The 17,602-nt window shown below is 45.4% G+C and overlaps 1 protein-coding gene across 8 annotated transcripts in view; it reads right to left on the bottom strand.

Annotated features, from left to right (window-relative positions):
- ARHGAP40 (Rho GTPase activating protein 40) overlaps positions 1–17,602 on the bottom strand; it is a 40,645-nt gene that overhangs the window by 21,041 nt on the left and 2,002 nt on the right. For 2 of the 8 annotated variants that reach the window (XM_074553566.1, XM_026795267.2), the window contains exon 1: positions 6,472–6,850. The exons of 4 other annotated variants lie outside the window; for them this stretch is intronic. In XM_074553566.1, the coding sequence (XP_074409667.1) occupies positions 6,472–6,560 (89 nt within the window). In that variant the 5' untranslated portion in view covers positions 6,561–6,850. Of the gene's footprint in view, positions 1–6,471; positions 6,852–17,602 lie in introns of those variants that run through there. 2 more of the 8 variants (XM_074553567.1, XM_026795266.2) reach the window with 2 other exon arrangements.

Below are 17,602 nucleotides of genomic sequence, written 5' to 3' on the forward strand. Positions count from 1 at the left end.
ACACTATAAACCTACTCTAGGAAAGCCACAGCTGAGCTGCTTGTGTGCCAAACAAAAAACAAAAGCCATTTTAACTTCTTCCCCTCAGCTGGCCCATTTACTGATGCACTAAACTTGGTTTCAGCGAGCTGCAGGATGCTGATATCACACAGCAGCTCTACAGAGGGGCAGCAGGACCCAAGGCCAAGCTCTACCAGTGTTAAACTAGAACTGTTGCTCCTGTCCACAGGACAACAAAAATCAGACCTTCACACTTAAAAAACATTTTATTTTCTGGTCTAAATTCCTTTTTTTTCCCCCTTGAACTCAGTGCACAGTGCTATGCAGCTCCAGCTGCCCAGGTGGAAGGCTAATTTTAGATTCAGAGCACCTAAAAGATTGTTCTTCCTCATTGCATACCTGAGTCAAGTGGAGGGCAGCCTGTGACGTTCCAGCACAGCAACAGCTGAGATTGAAAGCAGAGATTGTTGGCTTAAAATGTTAATGGCTCAGTGCAACTGGGCAAAGAGGAGGTGGAATAATCAAGCTCACTCCATTGCACTGTCAACCTAGCAAAAAGCATCAGATTATGAAGCTTTAAAAATTAACCCAACAAAAAGGAGACTAGCAAAAAGATCTTGTTAAGGACAGCCATATAGGAAGGGCTCTGTGGAAACCCTGAGCATCTTAATTCAAATTTCTCCTCTTGTTAAGAGCACAGCCAGTTTTAACAAGGCTCCAGATTCACCTGGCACCTTCAGCCTAAGACTTCACAGCATTAATAGCACAGCTGTGAGGAATTAGGCTGGCACAGACCTTACAGTTTATTTTATTCCTTCTCCATGTGCCGTCCACGAGGATCCCTGAAGCTCTGCATGCCTGGATCAGTGTTGGGGGCTCACTGACCCTGGGCTGCAAAACGCAGCCCCAGAGGAGTTTTTGATCTGTTCCTAGATACTGTCACCACACTGCAAGTATGTTGCAAACACTCATGTAATTCTTCACCCTCTTGAATACCAAAATACAATAAACACTGTTGCTATGTTCACTCCAGGCTTGAATCACTCCCATGAGAGAGTTTCTCAAAGGACCTGGAGCTGCTTGGGCTTCTTTTCTGCTTGCTCAACATCCCTCCCTCATTGAAATACCTCTCTAGCAGATGAATAAATAAAAGGGTTCCTTCTCAAGCATTTCAAACAGACCAGGTGGCAACAAGTGCAAGCCAAGAAAATGGAATTCCTTTCAGTTTCTGCTTCCAGAAAACTAAGATGAGAAAAAGGGAACAGGAACAGAAGAACTCAGGCAGACAAGGCAGTCCTGCCACACAAGCAGCACCCAGTCTTTAAAGACATTTCCAAAGATCTGGAGCAAGCACAAAGGCACACATGGAACAAAGAAACAGACAGAAAGTCTGAATGAGCCTCGAGAGCAGCTTGGAGTAGCACAGCAAGTCACAGCATCATTCACAAGAAACCAGACCATAAGCATAGAATGTAACCAGCTTGCAAGGGAAAAAAAAAAAAAAAAAAAAAAAAAAAAAAAAAAAAGAGAGAGATTAGTCTATCAACTGGTTGCAATATTTTGACAGATAAAGACCCTTAGTAAGAGAACAAAATTGTGTTAATGTCAGACCATGCACATCCGACCTGCTTTCAATTTACTTCAAGGACAAAAAAAACTCATGAGTACAAAAGCAAAAACTTGAAACAAACAACCAAAAAGTCCATGCAGGCTCTCCTCACATTGCTTCCAGGTTCTTACCCTAAGCAAGCAGTTTAAACCTAAATAAAGAAATGGTTTTAATTAAATGTTTTTAAATGTAGTTAATTCTGAAGAGAAAAAAGTCACCTAAAGATCAGCACATGACAGTCCATAACATACTCAGTTTTCTTGTTTAAAACCACGTAGTGAGATAAAGGTATCCAGAAATAACAGACAGGAATATTCAAAAAAACTGAGAAAATCCTGAAGCAGTAACTCACATATATAGGGTTTTTTCCATAGATATAGCTGTAGCTATTTTTCTTATTCGAGGTTTAAACCTCAGTATATCAAAATTATCAATGCAAATATAAAAACAGGCTCCTGTATGAAAGAAGTCAATCTGCTCATTATCAAAACCTTACAAGAATTACACAAAATCACTATTTCATTCAGACACACATAATTACACAAAACTCTATTCCTACCACAGAGAGCAATGTTATGCAGGAGATGCCTCTCCTGCATAACAAAAATTCCACAACTTTTCTACTAAAGGTCTAAACCAGAAGAAAGCCCTACTGCAAATCTTTAATGCCTGGCTTAGTTACCCTCAAAATACATGAAATTTTATACGTGAACACCACTACCAATTCCTCCCTTCTCCTCAATATGCACAAAAGATCTCCTAAGGCTTACTCTTGAGAGAAAATGGAAAGCACATAGCTGGTTCAGATGCCTCAGCCCAGGCCGTAAAAGCAAAGAGAGGCTAATTATCAAATTACTGCAGTGGCAATGAACAGTAACTTACTCAACAGACTCACCATGCTTTCCTTTCCCTGCCTTAACTCAACCAAAGCAGCTAGAGCCAGAATTAAAGCAATTTTAGCTTTAGCAGTCTGCTACTGCTGATGTACCTCTGCATATCTCTGACCAGAGATTTGCTCACATATTTCATAGTTTCACCCTGTGAGAAGTCACAGTGCCTTTAGCCCAGGCTGTTTTATCCAGCACTGCTGCCAACCCCCACTTATGTCCCCATTAAGGCATTTTTTATCAAGGACTTTGCCCACGTGGGATGGCACAGTTGAAGGCCTGTCTCTGCAGCACCAGGGAGAATAGCTAAGATGGCAGTGCCACAATTTGCTAATAAGATTACAGCTTGTTTTCAGTAACACAGCAATCAGCTCATCAAGATCTGCCATTATGCAAGCAGCTCGGGGAAGCAGCGTCATTTCAGGTTGTTTGGAAGAAGCCAGTTCTGCAAGTGATAAAGAGGACATGCCAGATCCTGCTCTGTGTGTGCAGCAATTCCCAAAGCTGCAGCTCTGCCCCGGTGCAGCAGTGAGAAGGCACAGCCTCACCTCCTGTCCTGGCACTCTCAGAGACAGCAGAAAAAGCAAACAGCAAACCTTTGCCCAGGGCTGTGTGGAGTGGAAGATGTGAATCCTGAGGCTTGTGTGTGTCCCACTGCTTCAGACTGGCAACTCCAGTGTTTTCTGTGCTGCACAAACTCCAGAGGCTGGTGGAGCACTGGCACAGAGAGGCTGTGGATATCCCATCCCTGGAAGTGTTCAAGGCCAGGTGGGACAGGGCTTGGAGAAACCTGACCTGATCTTGGGCATTTCTTCCCATAGATCAGTTTGGAATTTTATGATCTTTAAGGTCCCTTCCAACCCAAACCATTCTATGATTCTGTTATCTCCACCAGAGCTTTGGATCTCAACTAAAGCACAGGTTGTAACTTTCCTGACAATAAGTGTCTCTATCAAAGTATTTAAGGGCAAAGAAACTCCATCCCTACTTTCTTGTCTCAGGCCTTCATCTGGAATTGATCTGTCTCTTCTCCATGTAGTAAGGGGCTAAGTAAGCAAGCTAAGGAAAAGGGAAAGTTGCCTTTAATTACAGATCTGCCTAGAGGCATCTCTGACTGAAACTCAGAGCAGAACAAGAACAGGATTGATAACCCCATGCAGATACAGCCAAATTAAAAATATTCAAAGCCGTGTTTAGCTTACACTATTAGCTTGGTGTCTGTCCAGGGCTTGTTTTGGCCTCAGAAGACACAACCCATCCTCCCTGTGCATGGCTTTGTGTTTGACTGTAAGGTCACAGTGGATGAGCCTGTTGCTCACTTTCCCTGCATTAGCAGGGTAAGCCAAACAGGAAAGGGCTTTCATCCAAAGGGAAATCCTGCTGGGAGAAAGGGGTACCTGGCCAAAACAAACCTTCAGTAGTACTGGGATTTTTAATGTGATTGTGAATTGATGAAGCTGCTCTACAGGATGATTAGATGTCAGTCATTATTTAAAAGGTGGCATTCCTAACCCTGTTTTCATTTCCACTGAATCCATGTCCATTGAAACACACCAGCAGCTTTGTCCATGTCCTTGGCCACAAGGATCTGCTGTGCCTTTCCAATTCCACCTATCAGCATGGCACCAGGATCCCAAACCCCTCAGACCAGCTGCCATGGGGCTACAAACCCCAGAGCCCTGTAGCTCCCACACCTTGTCCTCACCCACTGCCCTCTCCCATAGAGAAGCTGCCCCAGGCTGAGCCTGTGCACAGGAGTGCCACGAGGAAAGCAGCAGGCAGGGAATCACAGGAGCGCCACAAGGAAAGCAGCAGGCAGGGAATCACAGGAATGCCACAAGGAAAGCAGCAGGCAGGGAATCACTGCCCTTTGGCAGGGAACCACTGCCCTTTGGTGCCTTTGCTGTCACAGCCCCGAGCGCACTCTGCCAGGGATTCTGCTGAGGCCAATGAGTCAACAGCTCCCAGTCACTGCACACATCCTCAAAACACGCTCCCGTTAGCTGAGGCACCTTGCCTCTATTGCCATCTCTGCTGGCACTTCAGTGATGTGCTCAGCCTGTGCACACCTCAGACACTCAGCTGAGGGACCAAGGACTGAGGGACCCCTTGGCTTCCAGAGGAAAGGCTGCCAGCTGTTTGAATCCACCATGGAAAGGCTCTGAACTTATTTCCTGTGTGACCATTCATTGCCTTTTACTGAAGCAGGCTCACACATATTAAACACTTGTCCTACAGCTTCCCAAATGTTGAACTTGGAGTAAATCAGGGTGATAGAACTCGTCCTTATTTCTTCTTCTAGCCCATTCTACCAGCTGTAGCTGCATTAGAGCACAGAATGAGTAAGTGCAAGTTGTTGCTCAGCTGCATGAGAACGGCCCAGAGATGCTGGAGAGGCCACAAGAGTGACGTGCTGAGCAGCACAGGGGAAGGAGGGGTGGAGAGGTGTGCTGGAATCCAGCGATGCTTCACTCACGAGAGCTTCAGGGATGCAGGAAGACAGGGAGGAGTCATCAGCTCCTCGCTTGGATTTCTCAGGGCAGAGTTATTACACATAACACAAAGTGTTTGGCTTACCCTGCCATGAAAAGCCCTTGGCTGGGATTAATAACCAATTCTGTCACCAGCTAGCCCAGGGCCACCAGCCCTGCTTGTGAGCCTCCCCAGGTCCTACAAGCTTTACAGCACTGAGAGCAAGAGGAAGAGGGAGGCAGACCCGGCTCAGCAGTGGCTTTTGCTCCATGGCAGCACCAGCAGCCCCTTGCAAGCCAACAGGAATATTACTGGGAACTCAACGAGCACGTCAGAGTTGCTGAACAAAAATAAGCCCTGATTACGGCCAACTAATTAGAAACAGGCTGGCATGTCCTTGCCCTATTGGACAGGTAAGTTTTAGGTCAATCCTGGGCAAGAGGCTTAGCTACACATAAACACACAGACACCTCACCTGTGGTGAGTCCTGAGTGAGAAGGTGGGAAGTGCTGCTTGGCTGGGGTTCAATGTTTGGGCAAAGTTGGTGAGCAAGTTTGAGGTTCCTGCTGCAGCAGCTGCTCAGAGCTGACCACAGAGGTGTTCTGGCAGCAGCACAGGCACTGGAACTCAACTAACTCGTTTGGCAAAAGCCTTAAGTCTTTAACAAATATTTTGATTTTTATCAAGGAAAGCCTGCAACACTGAAGGTTTCAATCTCGTTCTCTTCCACGTGGGTAATTTTAAAGTAATTTACCATATCATTTCTGTGTCAGTCCCCCTACAATTATTATTAATTTTTTTTATTTCACAACTCAAATTTTGCCTGGGGTCTTCTAAAGAGTTTCTGCCTTGCTTTGAATGCACAGCATCATCAAATTGGACTGGAAAATATGACAACTAAGACAGAGACATGAAAATATGAGCTGTGATTAGAAGTAAAATCACTTTCAGCACATTCACCCAAAATCAACAGATTCTGACCACTACAGCAAGGAAACATTCTAAAACTCAATGCAAACTTCTCAAGTGATGCAAATGCACCTTAGATGAATTCTTAACTCATATAATATCTAATAAACACACAGGCAGAACAGTGTTTGCCAAGCAGAGCAGTTCAAATTTCAGATCTATCCTCCATTACTTGCATGATAAATCAACATTCTTACATTCATATAGATGCACAAACCCCTGAAGAGCTGGCAGACCCCAAGGCAGGTGAGCCTGTGTCACAGGGACGCATTTCAGCCCCTCAGGTCCCACTTCCCCAGCTCGCTGCACTCAGCCCAGAGCGAGCACAGAGAAAAGAACAGGGATTTTCATAGGCTCAGCATGAGGAAGAAGAGAGGGAATTTCCACAGGTTTCATTTCATGATCAAGGCACTCAAAGCACTATTTTAAGAGCACACAATAGCCTTAGAAATTCACTTTGCTTCCCCCTACCCCATCCCAGGTGCCCTGCTTTAAGGAGCAGAGCAGCCGGGACCCCCAGGGAACGCTCGGTACCTGCTGAGCAGCTGGGCACAGCTGGCAGCCCGCACAGGTGCCAGCACCCCCCTGGCCATCCTGGAGCCACACGAGCCGCGCTTGTCCATGTCCAGCCGGGAGGAGAGTGTCGGTCAGTCCATCCGTGCTGAGCACACGCTGCGGTGACAACGGAGCATCCTCTGCTCCCTGCCCGTGTCCCCCCGCCCCGGCGGGAGTGACAGCAAATCCAGCCGAGCCCTCAAGCAGCGCTGCCCGAGGCGGAGCCACCCACGCTGGGACACGGGGGACAGCCCACAGAGAGCAGAAAATAGCAGCGAGCTCTTACCGAGGCTGGGCTGCAGCCCGGGCTTGCTAAACATTAACGTGAGACTCAGCCCACGCGAAAAAGGAACTCCCAACGCAGCCCGGGGAGGAGGAGTCAAGCAGTGTATTCATTTCTTTGTGTTGTACTTGAAGAGAACATCAAGAAAAGAACAAAATATCTGCCTGAGGACGTGGGGAGGGCAAGGAAAAAAAACCCGGAGTGCTTATTAAAGAAGCAATTCAGCGTTTCTTGCCGTAGTTGAGCAGTGAGTAAAGCCCAGCTGGATGTAATACACTGGTGTTGAAAGAGCAGCGTAAACTCGTAACACCCACAGAGAATATTTTGCAAAATCCAGATTATTCTTTAAAAATCTCATCGACAAAGCAACATACAAGTGAGCAAAGGGTTAAAGCAATCGGATGCCCTGTAGCTGTTCCTGACAGGTTTTGTTCTTTCCTTGTTTTTCTCTCTGTGGTGTTTCAGTAACTCTCCTTTCTTCTAGCATTTTTTTGGGATTCAGAATCCCAAAGTTAAAAGGATAAGTAACTTATAAGTAGGATAAAAGGTAAGTAACTTATTTAAGTTTTTTTAGTGAGGGCACACAAAGCTCAATCAGCACAAGTAGCAATCCCACTCTGTGTTTGCCATATTCCCAGTAAGGCTGGGTCCACAGCTCAGCCTGTTTTGCCTCCAATAGTTATTTTAGAGACAATCCCTCATCATAAAAGAGCCCATCTTGGTTTTGTTCCTACTTACACAGCTATTTTCCCAACCACTGCTGGAGCTCACCCTGCTGCTGAAGGAACACTGCCTCACTCCCCAGCTTCAGACCCAGGGAATGTTCTTGGTCTGGGACATTTACAACCCCCCACATCACCTATGCAAAACTATTCATGGGAATTTCCTCTCTTTTCCCCCTTACCCACAATTCCTGTAAAATTTATTCCTCCACCCGTAATTCAAAGCTCAGGTTTATCTACATAGCTCCTCCTACACCAGCCCCAAAGATCAACCACAGAAAGTGCCAGCTTGTGGAGTTCAGCTCTAACCAAAACCCAGAGACCACAGCTTTTACAGCAGCACAGAATCACACACAGGCAGGGAGCACACAATGGTTTGGAAGGGACCTTCAGGACCACCCAATGCCACCCCTGCCATGGCAGGAACACCTCCCACTGTCCCAGGGTGCTCCCAGCCCTGTCCAGCCTGGCCTTGGGCACTGCCAGGGATCAGGGGCAACCCCAGCTGCTCTGGGCACCCTGTGCCAGGGCCTTACATCCCCACAGGGAAGAATTCCTTCCTACTATCCATCATAAAAATTCACCCACTTGTGAAATTGTAGGAACACACAGAAAGCAAATTAAAGATTTTTTTTTTCATCCTTTTTTGCAGCTACACAGACTGCAGTTGCTGCAGAAGTGTCACCATCATGTGTGACCACACTCACTGCTCAGGATGTGAGACATGGGAGGGGAGAGCAAGGAGGGATGACAACAAAAATGTCTGCAAGAGAAAACGTGGCTGCTCTTTGCTTTCTGTTTTTACAAAATTGGAAAAGTATTTTGTTCTCCCCAGGGAACACTCAGCCTTTCCAAACCACTCCCCACCGAGCACACCTTGCCCTGAAACAAGGGGCTGGGTTCCAGGCCATTCCTTCTCCTGCCAGCACTGCAAATAGATGGGCAACACAGCCCATAACTTTATTTCTTTTGTCCCTCAGTGGTGTCCCTTGTCATTAAATGTCTTTTAATAACTCCAGCAGCCAGCTGATCATCCTTTTTAATGGGTCAATTTACAGCCAGAGCCTGCCAGACACTCGTACCAGGCAGTTTCATCCTCAGGTTTCTCATGCAGTAGTAATAACTCAGCCAGGCTTGTTGCACAACTGAGCAAATTTAAAGCATCCAGATGAAGACAGAATTCTTTAAGAGTACATTCAGCTTTGATTACTCACACAAAGAGTACACAGCACTGCTGAAAGTTTCTGATCTCTGTGGATAATCACAGCTGCACTACAGCCTTTCACATCTCCACTCCTGTCTGCCCTTCAGTTATTCATGGCATTTGAGAGGAGTAATCAGTGAGTTTATCTCCTAGATTGTGCTTATGAGGAAAAAAAAGGTGGAGGAATAGAGTCCAGCTGAGTCTGCTTTTTCAGAGTGAATCAGGATAAATATTCCAGCTCTGGTTTTGAGCTCTCCAGCATGTTTCATGCTCCAGGACAGTCTTCCTGGCATCATTAGAGATGAGACAAGCTCACTAGGATAAGATTATCTGGATCACAGCAGCTGAATCTCACTCAAATATGGAGACAAAGAGACATATGATGCTCTCAGCAGCCAATTAGTTCAAATGAATCACGGGAACAGACCCAGCGCTGTTACCGTCACCACTTTAGTGCATGAGTTATTTCTGAAGGTATCCACACATCCTGCCAAGCTGACATGACTTGGCCTGACTTTTTCAGGATCAAAAGGAGGTGGGAAAACATCCGACATGCTTTTGGATAGCCAGGAATTTCAGCAGACCTAAACTCTGCAGTTTGGGAGAGCTGCTTGGCAGAGCTGGGCATCAGAGCCTTCAGGTCAGCTGTAATAAACATCCAGGGGCTGCACTGCAAGATCATATGGCAGCTTTGCATTTGTCAAGCACCCCAAAACCAGTTTGTTACCCTGAGAAATGGATGCAAGTGGCACACTGCAACGTGGAGTAGCAAAATTTCTTCAATTGTTTTTTTCTCAGGTTTATTTCGAGGGTGCACAGTGTTAGGAAAACCTGAAAATCATTTATCCCTGCTCAATCCACCACATAAGGAAATCCTCAAGTGGTGCTACCTACCCATCACACAGACTGAGTGAGATTAAGAGATTATTCCAGTTTCTGGAGTCACTAAATCAGTGAGATTATCCAAGCCCCAGCTTGCTGCCAGTCTGGCAGGGAGCAGCAGAGTGAGCTGCACTCAGGTCTGGGTAAGGAAACAGCTCCCAGCAGCTGGGCCTGACACACAACTGATTCTGCTCTGCCTGAGCTGGGAGAGAAGACCAGCACCTCACAGGAAAAGAGCTGCCAAGAAACAGCAACACTCAGGCCCTACAAAGTGTTTCCACTCATGACTTTACTGCATGAGACAAGAGCTAATCTGTCATCCTGCTGGGAGGATGCCCAGGGAGCTGGAGGATCAATAGTTAATATCAATTAATATCAGTATCTCCAGCTGCCTACCCTGTTTGAAAATATCCTGCCTTGGGAGAATGCCCAGGGACATGTAGAATCAATAATCAATATCAATAAATATCAGTATCTCCAGCTGCCCACCCTGTTTGAAAATGTCCTGCCTTGGGAGAATGAAGGAGGTGGGGGGGCGGGGGGGGAAAGTCCTACTCTCTTTAGACACAGATGTATATTCAGATAAGTCAACTGTAAAGTTGCTTACACCTAATTACTACTGTAAATGTAATTTAAATCGCCCAAAACATTTCCACTGCTCAAGGAAGAGATGCAACAATAGGAGGAAGCGCTAAGACAGGAGCTATTCTTAACACTCAAAAACATTTATTCTGATGAATAACCAAGACTTGCTTATTAATGTAAATTGAATATGCCTCTGCCTCCTGGGCACTGGAGGCTGTGTAAAATTAGAAGCCTTAGCGGGTTTCAGAGGATGACCTCGTTTACCTCCCTGGTACCTCCAGGGGACTGTGCCTCGCAGGAAAATCCCTCCTGCTGGACACTGAAGGCAGAAAGCAGTCACAGAGTAATGACCAGCAGGCTGTTTGTTCACTTCCTCCAAGCACAGGGACCTATTATGCCACAGCCAGGTGACAAGGGCCACACATCCCTCTGGAGGAGAGGCAGGGGGGACCAGGGAGCAGCAGCCAGCCAGTCAGCCAGTCAGTCAGTCAGTCCCCTCTCCACTGCTGTGAGTGACCAGCACCTCGTGCCAGCTCAGCACACTCAGGGATTCTCTGACTCCACCGTGCACAGCTCATCCCCAGAGCATTTTGAACACCCTTCATTTTCACAGAAGAAGAATATGCAAAAGCTCCAGCTCCCAAGCTCACAACCTAGCTGATTTCACAAACCTCATTTTGATTTTTTGCACGTTGGATTTTCTGTTCCCTTCTGGCAAAGGGATGGGGCAATAGAGCAACAAACAGCAAGTCCATTTCTGCCACTCTTTCTTGCTGGGGTGGCCCAGTTCTCAGGCCAAAGATGTGATCGATTAGGCTGTCATCTTGTTTATTTCCTGCAGCACAATCACAGCAGGGGATGGGCTCTCTGGGCTGAGCTCGCCGTGAGTCAGTTTGTGGCATCCCGCAGGAGCTGCTGCCCAAAGAATGCCAAACATCCACTCCAGGAGAAGTCATGCCCGTGGCACAGCCCCACAATCAGCGCAGCTGCCGAGGTTATGAGCCAGCTCAACAATAGCTACTGATAAGCTGGGGTTTTAGCAAGGATGGTAAAACAAGGGGAGGAGAAAATAGGAGTGAATGGATCATAATTCCACACCTAAGCTATTTGTTAAGATTAAAAGTGAAACACCTGAGCATGGACTAAATACAGGTAGAGTTTTCAAAGAAATGTTTCATTTAGGAAGTTTTCTTTCTTGTTTGTTTGTTGTGACAGATTTTAGCATATTATGGCTTTCATAATGGCCTCATAAATTTTTATATTGGGTCAGACTAGCTGAAACTACTTCAGAAATTAGGCTGAACATCCCCTTACCTCCCCCCCTTACTAAGCTTATCTTGTTGAATGATTACCTGAAAACATAAATCCCCTCACCTAAATACTCCAAGATTCAGAGAAAAATAATTGCCAAATAGGTCCCCACACGCATTGTTATAGGGAGTTTACTTGGGAATGAAATGCCACTGTGCCCATTTGTGGGTAGATCCACCAGACTCCGAGCAGGGGAACAGAAGGACACTTCCTCTCCAGGGAAGCTGCATTCTCCCAAATCCTGATTGCTCCATCAGTTATTTCCAAAATAAAAAGAAGATTTAATACAGTCAAGTAGCAGAAGCTCTTATTTAGCAGCCAGGCAATTGTAAGTGCCAATTATTCCACTCATAAGCAACAGTTTTGTTGTACTCCAAAGTGCCATCACTTATCCTAACAGGCTTCTGTTCCACTTTGTCATCTCTTCAGCTGTAACAGGTCTGTCAGGAAGAATCCAAACTTCTCTGTGTGGAGAGAGATTACAAGTGGCCTATAATTTATATTTATGGGCATTCTTCTCATTTGTCCTCAAGAAGACAGCTGGACTGCTGTTTAAAGGCTCAGAAGTGGAAAAAAAAATCAGCATCCACTATTTTTGCTCTGCTGGCGCCTGGCTCTGAAGTCACCACTCAGAGCTTGTCTGTACTGGTTTCGTGTTTAAACGATGCAACAGCTGGAACAAAACTGGTTGAGATGCTGGACCTGATTGCACAATTGAGCTCCCAGCTCTCACAGAGCTATTTGTAGTCAAGAGCCTGTTAACTCATTAGAAGAGGGCTTGTTTTTCCAAAATTTTAATGACGAAGTTTAATTACGCGAGTCTTTACGAAAACCAGGGCTGGAAGATGTCAGACATGATCTAGGTTTGGCCAGTGAGGGGATGGAGGAGTTTGCTACACAAGTCCCAAACAGCTTGGGAGTGCAGGATTTACAGGAAGAACTGAGGGCAGCTCAGGCTGGTGGTGTAAAATCATCTCAAAGGTCAGGCAGGGATTAGAGCAGTGTCTCTAAATCCCCACGTGCTGTTTGCTGTGTAAAACCCTCTGCTCTAACACACAGGAGATGGGACACAGAGTCTCAGGCATCAGTGTCAAGTGATGCAAGACAGATTTTTATTGTTCAGTTTACACCTGGCGTGCAAGGTCAGACTGAGCAGTGCTCAGTGTCAAGGCCAAAAGAAGATTTTACATAGATCAGCAATTGAAAGGCCACAGTCAAATCCAACTAGTGAAAGAAGCAGAAATTCAACCTGGACTCACAGGTGAATTGAAAACTATGAAGATTTCATACAAATAAACCTAAAAACACACAAGAAAGGAATTAAAGCAACTATGTTTTACCTCACAGCTCTAGTAATTTTGATGAATAAATGCTCTAACCCAACTAACATTCAGAAAGGCATATGAAGCACATTTTAACCCTGGTGTAAGCAACCAAACTTTTGTACATTTTCTGACACAGGCATCACCTGGCTGTGGTTGCTGACCTGACTCCAACTCATGTTTTGGCCCCAAAAATGCTGATACAGCTCAGTCTGATCTGTGCTGGGAGCAGCCACTGGGCTAAACAAGAGCTACACATATGGCAGAGACAAAGGAGAGGAGGTGATGAGAACTGATGCTCTTGCAGCCCTGCAAAAGCAGCTCTTGGGCAGTTTCTGATATGAAAAACTCTCCAGAAATAACTGGAAGAACCCATAGGAATGGCAGAAATCAAGCTTCCATGGTGGAAGCTGTAAATACATCACCTTATCAAAATGCTTTCAGTCAGCACTGCTGAGGCTCCCAGGCTGCCTGCTGTGATACTTGCACCATGCTCGAGGAGGAGGAAGGAGCATTCTCACCATCAGATGGGAAGCTGGCTTCTTCATAAGCTTGGCAGTTAGGGACTTTGTCAATTAACAAATTAATTAGAGAATTAACAAGCTACCATCCCACTGAGAGAGGATTGAGCCCCTGTTTGAATTTTTTACCTGATGAGCTCACGTAACAAAGCTGGCCTCACAGTGTACATCTTCCTGGAACTCTCAGAGATACAAATGAGCTGTGATGCCTGACTTAGAGCCAGTGTCAGAAAAAGAACTTTTATGGGGTTAAATGATAAACAGACCCCCAGCTAGCAGCTTCTTCACCTTTACAAAGACTGTTTTTCCTTTACCATCTACTTTGTTAACAATGAGGTGATGCTGATCCTTTACAAAACTGCACAGACCACATGAGCAGAATTCACAGGAATGCCTTAAAGCAGCAATTTCTTGATCTTATTTACCAATTCCACTCCCCAGTTAAGTTTCCTTCCATCTAACACATTATTACAGTATCATGGTTTGATGCAGGCACAATGCCAGTGCCCCCATGAAAATATATGCTCCCTGGTGTCTGCTGTGAGATGTGACCAGGAACAGAGCAAAGCAGGCTCCAACTTAGGAATAAAGAAGAAAAATGTCTATTAACCTACAACTATATATAAAGAGAACCACACGCAGAACTCAGAATGAAATCTTCAAAAAAACATTCCTCCTCCCCCCATTAAATTTCCAATACATCCACCCCTCAGATCATCAACTCTCAGTCCATCACCACCCTTTAGATAACCAATTCTCAGTTCATCAAAGAGAGAGGAGTCCCTCTCTCCAACCAGGGGGACAGCTAGAAACTGTCCCTCTCTCAAACCAGGACATACAGCTAGAATGAGCCTTGCCAAAAGCCGTTCTCCAAAAGAGATTTTTCCAGGGTGAGTGCTGGTATTTCACCAAGCCTTGGATTCTCCCAGGGGAGCTGGCAGCTCTGTGCTTGCTCCAAACCCTTCCTGCCCTGCAAACATCCTGCAGCCTCGTGCCTGCAGTGCTGCAGCCAAGGCAGCGTAGGAAGCACGGAGTGAATGAACTCCAAAGCCCTTGGATGAGGGATATGGCTGCTCCCAGCAGAGATCCTTCCTCTCCCGTTACTCAAAGGAAACACTGCAGCTAAATACAGCTGTTACCTTTATCTCCTTTTACCCTGGTGGAGCACAGGCTGGAGGGAGGCCAGGGCTGAGGAATGTTTGCCCCAAACAGGGGGCTGGGAGATCAGCTGCAGGGATGTATACACTGCCCTGCATGCCTCACCTTCCGCTGGGGGACACACAGGGATTTCCTTCCACTGTGTCAGCCCCGCTGCTTTCCAACAGGAACATTGTCCCAGCTTTACCTTGACCGATAAAAACAACTTTCATCAGCAAAGCTGTATTTATTTGTTGCCTAAAGAGGATATCCTTCCAGTTCCATTATATATTGGCCACCTGCTATGGGCTTCACAAGAGCTCCAGGCTCATGTTCACTCAAGGGCTTACACACAAGAAATTCCACCTTTATTCCCAGTGTTCACCACTTGAAATCTAATTCAGAAATGAGAGCCTTCAAAGAGAAAAGTGCAGAGGCAAGGGAGTGAAGAGTACTCCAGATTTGTGCCTTTCCAAGGCTTCTCAGTTACAATGACACATCTCTCACCATTCCCTAGGTGATCCAAGCAGAGATAAATGAGGGATATAAAATAACTCTTGGCCAGCAGCCTCCTGTCAGTGCTTTATCCATGCCCAGGCTGCTACTGTTGACCCACCAGTGTGCAGTGGGCAAGCTGGTTATTGTCACTTCACTATGTGATGGGAGTGTCTATGTTCACAAGGACATCTCACAACCTTCAATTGGAGTTGTCACAGATGGCCAAAATTTCATATTATATAAGAACTAAACTTCCAGAGAACTAGTGAATTCATAATGGGCTCACCAGACATTATACAGGGTACTGAAACTTTTCCCTCCAAAAATTTGAAAGTACAGGAAAGAAATACCAGAATATTGTTTGTTCTAAAAGGTCCCCAGTGAGAGGTGCCCTATTATTTTTCTGTATGATGAGAGCAAAGCTCCCTTTGCACACAGCTGGCACAGAATATTTAGTGAGAAAGATCCTCATTCTTACAAGAGACACAGATTTTAACAGCTCAGCAGTCCAGGCACTGGCAGCCCTGGGGGCTGATGGAATAAGCCATGCAGATGGAAACAATTATTTAGGAAGGGAAGGACTCCTGCATGCACGGAGCAACATCTCACTAAAACTGAAGCCTCCCACCAACACATTCCAGACTCTTGGAGTAATTTGCTTTGGGGAGTATGCTTTAAGCTACATCAGCTTTTGTATTTCTTTCTCCAATCTTAATTGAAATCACAAAACATACTCCCCTGCAAACTGACCCAACGGCCTGACCAAACAGCAACAAATACCAGGAAATATTGCAAACATCTGAATCTCAAACCAATTTAGAGACCCAACTCTTCAAGCAACAAGTTCTGATTTCAGACAAGCTTTCCACTACACAGCACACCTGGAAGGACTTACCCACCCAATCAATAACTGTAGTGGATGACTTACACCTAAAATTTGTGGCATAAAAAATGAATAAATCACACAGGCTGTACTTCATATGTAGTTTATCAAACGAAATGCTTTACATAAACCAAAATCATGAGTCTTGGAAAGGAACAGAATTTCCAAAAGCACTAATTGATTAGAAATATCTAATTAAGGCTAGTCCTTTCAAGCCAGCTGCATAAAGAATATTTCATATAATATGATGCAGGAGAAAACTAACTCCAGCAGGTTTCAATTAAGCCTCGTTGCCATATGGATTTTGCATCCACAGCAGGAAGGCTCAAACATCATGTCACAACTAAGATATTTTTATGCCTCCAACTGAAAGCATTTAAACTGCTTGGAATAGAATCATATGGGCCATAACATCCCTAATTAAGAAAATATTTTTGCTGAACTGGGAGCCTAAAAGGCATATGAAGCTAAAATGCATGATATTGTTGGTCAGGTAGGGTAGTTTCTAACTTTTAAAGGATGTAAAAACCTAAGAGTATATTGCATGTATGCCCCAGTGACCTCCTTACCCAAAAGAGAAGATCCCAGTGCCAGTCACAGAGTGATTTTTAATGAGGCTCTGAAGGGGTGGGGGCTCCCTTGCTGTGCAGACAGGGAAGGGCACTGTTCCTGGAGCAGTTTGCACCATCACAAGAGTGAGGGGCTCCTCAGGTCACCACCCCAGACAACCTCCTGCTTAAAGCAAGGTCAAAAACAGCCAGAACACGGTTCTGAAAGCGTAAGCCAGCTGGGTCTTGTAAAGAACTGAGGTGCCAGCCCCTCTTTGGGCTCCCATTTCAGCACCCCAGTGTGTGATATTTTCCTTAAGGCAAGCTGGACACTCACCCATTGCAGTTTATAAAGCTTTGACAAGTAACACAAGTCTCAACCCAACTAATCAAAGATGCTGTGAACTAGGAAACAACAGTTATGGTTTTTTCCTTTCCAAATTTAAAAAAGTGACTTCAAAAATGTGTTTTGATTAACCCAAGAGCTCGGCTGCTGTTGCTGCTGCACCCTCTTGGGATCTTGAGCCAAACATTCAGTGTTATTTTTCTTCATAAAGCTTGGACCCAAGAAACCCAAATTCCTCTTTACTGGAAACAGATGTCAACCAAGTTAAATCATCCCATGACTCCTGCAGGAGAAGGATGTAAACAGCCACAGCTCACCCAGCTGTTACACAGAGAGGTCCTGCTGACAAGTTAGGGATCCCCACATGCTGCAAGACCTTAACAATGCTTTGACATACTGATTTGAGATATGTTTATCACTTAAATCCACCAAAACACATTAGGTCACTTCAGTTTACTCTAGATTAGAGTTTGGGTCTCTTTACCAACATCTTGCAGAGTTTTGAGCCCAGAGGAGAAAGAAATTGTTATCTGTGTTTTTATACATACAATGCTTCCCAACAGAGTCTTAATGTTTAACAGACCCCACCCCTGCAAAGTAAAGGCTTTACAAACTAGAAGGGGAAAAAAAGAGAGATTAAATTATGTGCAAAAGGTGACGAAAGATGTACGGTACAGTTTGGCACACAGAAATGCATCCTCCGCCTCCCAGGGGGCGTAACTTCAGCCAAGAGGAAATACCAAATGACAACTCTCACTAAAACTGTGCCCCAAAGTGTTCAATCCAGGTTTTGCTATCTTTAAAGCTGAGGAAATACCTGCTTGGTGCAGCATGGAAGAGCTCTGGGACAGAGGCTGCTGGATTCATA

This window comes from Zonotrichia albicollis, chromosome 17, assembly GCF_047830755.1.
Source record: "Zonotrichia albicollis isolate bZonAlb1 chromosome 17, bZonAlb1.hap1, whole genome shotgun sequence".
NCBI classification, from domain to species: Eukaryota; Metazoa; Chordata; class Aves; order Passeriformes; family Passerellidae; genus Zonotrichia; species Zonotrichia albicollis.